This window comes from Borostomias antarcticus (genome assembly GCF_949987555.1).
Source record: "Borostomias antarcticus genome assembly, chromosome: 4".
NCBI lineage: Eukaryota > Metazoa > Chordata > Actinopteri > Stomiiformes > Stomiidae > Borostomias > Borostomias antarcticus.
In genome coordinates this window covers 7,159,675-7,166,081 of record NC_140237.1, presented here as the reverse complement: position 1 = coordinate 7,166,081, position 6,407 = coordinate 7,159,675, and the positions used below count along the sequence as shown (strand labels likewise).

The following is a 6,407-nucleotide window of genomic DNA, read 5'->3' as shown; positions in this document are numbered from 1 at the left end:
TCTTGAAAGACTGCTGAGACGTTAGCCCTCTCAGCTGTGTGGCTCGTTTTTTCCTCTGGTCTCCCTATGACACTGTTCTCCATGTTTAGTAATGGATAGCTCTTGACATTATATTCCTTTAGAACGGCGACTTTGTTCTTGCATATCAAGCAGGTAGCATTTCCATTGGACACCACAAAAAATACTGCAATGTCCATATTTCTTGAAACTGTCTGTGTTCTTAACGTTAGTTAACCATGAAAACAGCCTCTCGGTGGCGAGCTGCATTCCGTTCATAGTTCATAGTGGTGTGTGGATTGATTGCACCTGTGACTGTATGCAGCGTTCACCTCACGCGCTGCGCACAATAACAGCATTCCGCCCCACGTTTGAGCGACTTGAATTTACATTGTAGGCCTGCCTACTGGCGCCGTTTACAATAAATTATTTTGCGGGCCAGATTATATTATATTTCTGACATCATGTCGCGGGCCGGTTGGAGTGTTGTGGCGGGCCGCGAGTTTGAGACCCCTGCTCTACAACATCAGGAGGATTCGCCTTTTCCTCACTGATGAAACGGCGCAGGTAGCCTACTCATCCAGGCCCTGGTCATCTCCCGCCTGGACTACTGCAACTCCCTCCTCGCTGGGGCCCCGACATCAGCCAGTAAACCGCTGGAACTTGTCCAGAAAGCTGCTGCTCGCCTGGTGTTCAACCACCCCAAGTTCTCCCACACAACTTCCCTCCTCCGTTCCCTACTCTGGCTCCCTGTAGCGGCTCGCATCCAGTTTAAAACTCTGGCACTAGCCTACAGGGCAATGAAAGGAACAGCCCCCTCCTACCTCCAGGCCATGGTCAAACCCTACATCCCCTCTCGACCGCTACGCTCTGCTACCTTGGGGCGACTGGTTTCCCACTCCGAGGCTCCTGCGGTCGATTTACACGGTCATGGCTCTTCTCTGTCCTTCTTCACAGTGATGGAATGAACTGCCCACTGACGTCAGAAACAGCAGAGTCGCTGCCCATCTTTCGTCACAGGCTCAAATCTCATCTCTTCAAGAAGTACTACAACGATCCTCCCTCTTAAGCACCTATTGTATTTTAGATTGCTATTCTTGCACTTTGCTTTCAGCACTAGATTATGCTCTTAGTCACTTATTTTAGAAAGGAGATGCACTTGTGAGTTGTGGCAAGTAGTAGTACATTGGCTTTTCCTACATTAAATGCAATTATTGTCAGTTGCTTTGGAGCGTCAGCTAAGTGACTGTAATGTAATGGTTCTCCTGAACAGGCGGTTCACATCCTTTTCTATGATGGTGAGAGGCCGTGTTACAGTGGGGGGGTCAGCTGTGGAAAAGTCCGGGCCCCTGAATGAACAACAGACACTCTCTAATTACAGACTAAGAGAGTTTGACTGCGGCTTTATCAAAGTTCACACATCAATATTCTACTTGTGCAAAAATAAAGCATTATCTTGTAGCCTGTGGACTTCTCCGGTGCATCTTAGACCAAATCGTGGTCTATATAAGAGCTATGCATAGACGCAACAGGAAATGTTCTGCTCTGATAATTATCTTGTATGCTAGGACGTCTGGTGCTTATTTTTGGTATTTACAAAAGTTTATTCATTGTAATAATGCTTTTATGCTTGGTCTAAAATAGGTCTACATGATAGTCATAAAAGAGCTGGGCTATAATGAGAGCAAAAGCATAAATTCAAGGTTGAAATCACGTATTTTGCTCACTGGGAACTATATAGGCCTATAAGACTTAAAAGGCTTAACAGGCATAACATTACTTGAAATATCTTTAAGATGTATATAATGCCTATAAGACATGTGATATAGGGCTTATATGGTCTACAGTTCCTATAAGGCGTATAGGTTTTCTGCAACCTGTTAGACCTATAAGGCCTATAAGGCTTATTTATTATTATATAAGGCGAATAGGCCGAAAAGGCCTGTGAGGCCTATCCTCATGTGGTTTCCTTACAACTTGGACCCTCTGGTTTCTGCTTGCAGCTATGTTTATTATTGACCTCACAACTCCCCCTTGTGCTGACAAAGTTGGTTGCTACATGAAGAGTAGCTTGGGGTGGAGGCGCAGAGGAATGGGGAGAGGTGGTGGATGGAGCCAAAATACGAAAAGGTGAACAATTTGCTGACCGGCTGTTTTTACAAAAAAGTGTACAGTGTAGCAGCATAGTTGTAGTTTGCATTCTGGCAGATGCAGAGAAGCTTGTCCATGCTTTCGTCTCCTCCAGGCTGGATTACTGCAATGCTCTCCTCATCAGGATCCCTAGATCCTACAATCTCCAGAGACTCCAGTATATCCAGAACAGCGCTGCTAGGATCCTGATGAGGGTGCGGAAATATGATCACATCACGCCCATCCTCAAGTCCCTTCACTGGCTCCCCATCTCACTCAGAATTGATTTCAAGGTTTCCCTCCTCACCCACCAGTGCATATATGGCAACACCCCCCCCTACCTAAAGGATCTTCTCACCCCCCAGACCACCTCACGCACCCTCCACTCCTCCACTGCAAACCTCCTCAAACCCCCACAGATCCACCTCAAAACCATGGGCATGCAGGCTTTCTGCTCGGCTGCCCCCAGGCTGTGGAACGCCCTCCCCGACCACCTCAGGGTACCACAGTCTGTAGAATCCTTTAAAGGAGTAGTAAAGGGGAAATGCATGTTTAGCCCTGTTTTAAGGTTACTTCTGATCATATACAATGGTTCAGATCAAAACATTGACAAAACTAGCACTTTTGAGAAAGTTGATAATTGCTCTACCACCGTTTAGGTCATACAATGGATGTGGGTGGTCACCTTGAAAAATCATTCAAAATCATGTTAAACTCTCGATTTCAAAGAGAAGAAGCTCACCGAGGGGGTAATTGGTGTCCGTTGGTGTTCTGACATCAAATTCTCCACAAAGTATGAATCCTGTAGGGTTTTATTGATCATTTTATGAAATCCATTGACTTGTATTGACGCAACCGTTGTAGATGTGTAGATCAATCCGCAGAGGGGATTCAGGAAGCGGAACTACTTACGGTAGCTATTGTTATTGTTTATGTTGCTAGGCTTCCTAGTTTGCGGAAGTTTACACATGTATGTGCTGCGACTTAGTTTACACACACGTAGCCTATGTGCTGCGACTAAATAGTTCAATGCTAAATATTTAAAAAAGCCTTTCCAGATGAACTAGAATCTTACTTTATTGCAAATTATATGTCAGAACGCCAACTAACACCTCGGTGAGTTTCTTGTCTTTGAAATTGAGAGTTTAACATGTTTTTGAATGATTTTTCAAGGTGCCCACTCACATCCATTGTATGACCAAAACGGTGGTAGAGCAATTATCAGACTTTCTCAAAAGTGCTAGTTTTGTCAACGTTTTGATCTGAACCATTGTATATGATCATAAGTAACCTTAAAACAGGGCTAAACATGCATTTTCCCTTTACTACTCCTTTAAGAAACACCTAAAAATGCCCCTTTTCACAAAAGCGTTCTGATGACTGCTTTCTTAGGTTGCATGTTTTCCATATCTTATGCACCATGAAATGCGTTTATCATGTTTTTAAAATGCCTGTTTGCTCATTTTATCTTGTCTTTCTTTGTCCTCCAATGTAGTTTGCTGTAACTAGTTCGTTGTTTTTAAACACCTGTTTTATAGCACTTTGAGATTTTTTCCTAAATGTAAAGTGCAAAAAAAATAAAATTTATTATTATTATTAGTTTCTTGAAGATGATGCTGAGGCTTACAAAAGGTTTCATATAGGTCTTAATTCTCACACTGCTGCATCACCTTAACCCATCAGGCAGTGATCATGAAAAATGTTAGGTTGAGGACATAGCGTGCTCTTGTAGAGCCTATTGAAAGGGAAATTCTGATTTGGGTATGTCTCTTGATACTTAAGAATATAAAACAACAAACAATAATGTATGTGATTTGTGATATATTATAGAAATATGAGATAGTCACAATGTCATTGATGAATGTCAATGTATGGTTTCCCCTGCATGAATAATTAGGCTCCTTTGCAGTTTTATCAATATCTTGAACACAGGTGCGGCTTCTCATGCACTCTGAAAGACCGTGCCCGTGCGCCATGCGACTCATACTCAGCAACTGCATAGGACAGTCAAATAGCATTCGTGGCATTTTGGAGGTCAACATTGACAATCGACAAGAGTTTCTTTTTTGAATCATCCCCATAGCCTGAGAGACTGCAGCACAGTGCGTAGTGACCCAATGTTTCCACTGGGGGATGATCAAGCTCTGCCTGTGTTGCGGTAGGCTACATGCTGGACTTCGTCGTGGAAAGACTCTTCAATAACACGCACAATGGGAAATAGGGGAGGTAGAGGCAGCAGACAGATGTGTAATGCTCTGACTTAACGTGGGCTATTATTCCTTGTGTCAACATAAACTTTTATTCATCCTCACCACGACGCTGCTTATTTGTATAGGTAAAGCGGGTGATACTTAATCGCCTGTACACCTGCATTTGCTGCCAGACAGCATCGATGCAGCGGTTCATCTTTTTTTCGGGAAGGGGGGCGATACTCAAAAGGTGATAGATCATGTTGAATTGAGACAAGACAACGTCGAGACGAGTCCAAAAGTGTCATCCCTCGAGTGCAAAAGAGCACGGATGCATTGGTGATACGTTCGTTGGTTGGTTACGTCGAGGGATTTTAATATTCCCTCAACAAGACAAGAATTTGGGCTACCCACTGCATCTTTAGGCTACCTACCTCCAGCACATTTTGTAGGGGATTGAGACGATTTTGTGTGGGCTTTTTAAAATGTAAGTAGAATGATCAGAATGGATGAATTAATGGGTGTTTCTAATAACATTTTGTATAGAGCGTGGAAAATTCAGTGACTAATGTTTACAGACATGCTGTTGCATGTGTGTTTGAGTGCTTCATGTTTGTGTCCTGTTGCCGTGGTAGTGATTAAATACTAATAAGGATTAATATCAATATTAATATTGGGATTATATATATATATATATATATATATATATTAATAATATGTAGTATTACCTACCATAGCAACTGATGTTTTCTTGAACGCATTTGTAATGCAAGTGGTGCGTATGGGATTCCATCGCCGAACGGCATTCATTTGAATATTAATTTGTAGGTTGTCTAACCAAGTGACTGTCTCTCCTTTGCAGCTATTCAAGACGTCAAAGCAATAAAGTCACTCAACACCACTGAGGGTGTGCAGATAAAAGGGACAGTTTTCTCATCACCTAAGATGGCAACCAGCAGTGACCGCGGAGAGGCAAACATGCTGTATTTCTGCAAGTTAACCACCTGAGGGGCACATAAGAAGTCATTCTGTTGGGATATTGTCCAAGATATAATTCCAGTGATTTACAACCGCAACAGGAAAGTGAACTAATCTGAAACAGAAAAATATGCATAATATGCTACCATTTTCCCCTTGCATGTGGATACAATTGCCTAATGATGTCATTAAATAATTTAGGCCTGTGCGTGGAATGGATAACATTCCGTATATTCTATCATAGGCTAAAGGTGAGCATGAAATGGACCTATTATTAGGTTTAGAAAACTGCATTTATTTAGCCTACCCATCACCATCACGGGCACCTCATAGCCTACCAGTCAATGCCCACCAGCCAACTTGTGCGTCCTAGGCTGCAACTTGTTAACTCGACTTGGATGCGCGAAGGACTCTAAAGGGACTAAGGTTCATTAAACACTGAATTACACTCCAATCAAAATGGAGTTTGCTATGGTAGGTGCAGACGGAGGCTGCAATAGTCACCTGCCGTATGGATATGCTCAATCTCTCGCACGGGAGAGGGAGCGCGAAAGGGAACGAGAGGCACAGTCACGAGTCGCGGCGGCTGCTGAAGGTGGACCGAACGGAGAGGGGGGGTGTTCTTCCAGCCATCTCCTTAACAACCACCAGCAGCATCAGTCTCGCACCGCCTCCTCATCAAATGCCAACAACAGTAGCGGAGGCAACGCTTTGCGCCCCTCCTCCTCCTCCTCCTCCTCCTCCTCGCAGCCGCCAGAGCAGCACCACCAACACGAGCCCGAACAGCAAGCTTTCAGAGAACGGAAAAAGCAACGCGGTGTAGGGCGCTGGAGACGGACTCGTCACAGTCTCAGTGGGGACTTGTGCCACTCAGAGTTGGCCCTACTCGGATCCGAGGGGGATAGTATGATAGAGGAGGAGGAGGAGGCGGAAGGGGGAGAAGAGGAGGACGGGGGAAGAAAAACATCAAGTTTTCTCTGTAATATGGATGATGAAGAGGAGACTGTCTCACTCACTGACAGACGTCCCCAATCAGGATACGAAAATGTTTACAGTGAGTATGGATGTTGCGAGAGAGTTATGATCAATGTGTCGGGTCTGAAGTTTGAAACT

General features: G+C 44.0%; 1 protein-coding gene across 1 annotated transcript in view; it reads left to right on the top strand.

The window, feature by feature from the left end:
- Positions 1–5,753: 5,753 nt before the first annotated feature.
- Positions 5,754–6,407, top strand: part of kcna4 (potassium voltage-gated channel, shaker-related subfamily, member 4) — a gene marked incomplete at both ends in the record, with an annotated part of 1,995 nt that continues 1,341 nt past the window's right edge. Inside the window, one exon of the mRNA XM_084437055.1 lies at positions 5,754–6,407. This exon is cut by the window's right edge and continues 1,341 nt beyond it. Coding sequence (XP_084293181.1) covers positions 5,754–6,407 — 654 coding nt within the window.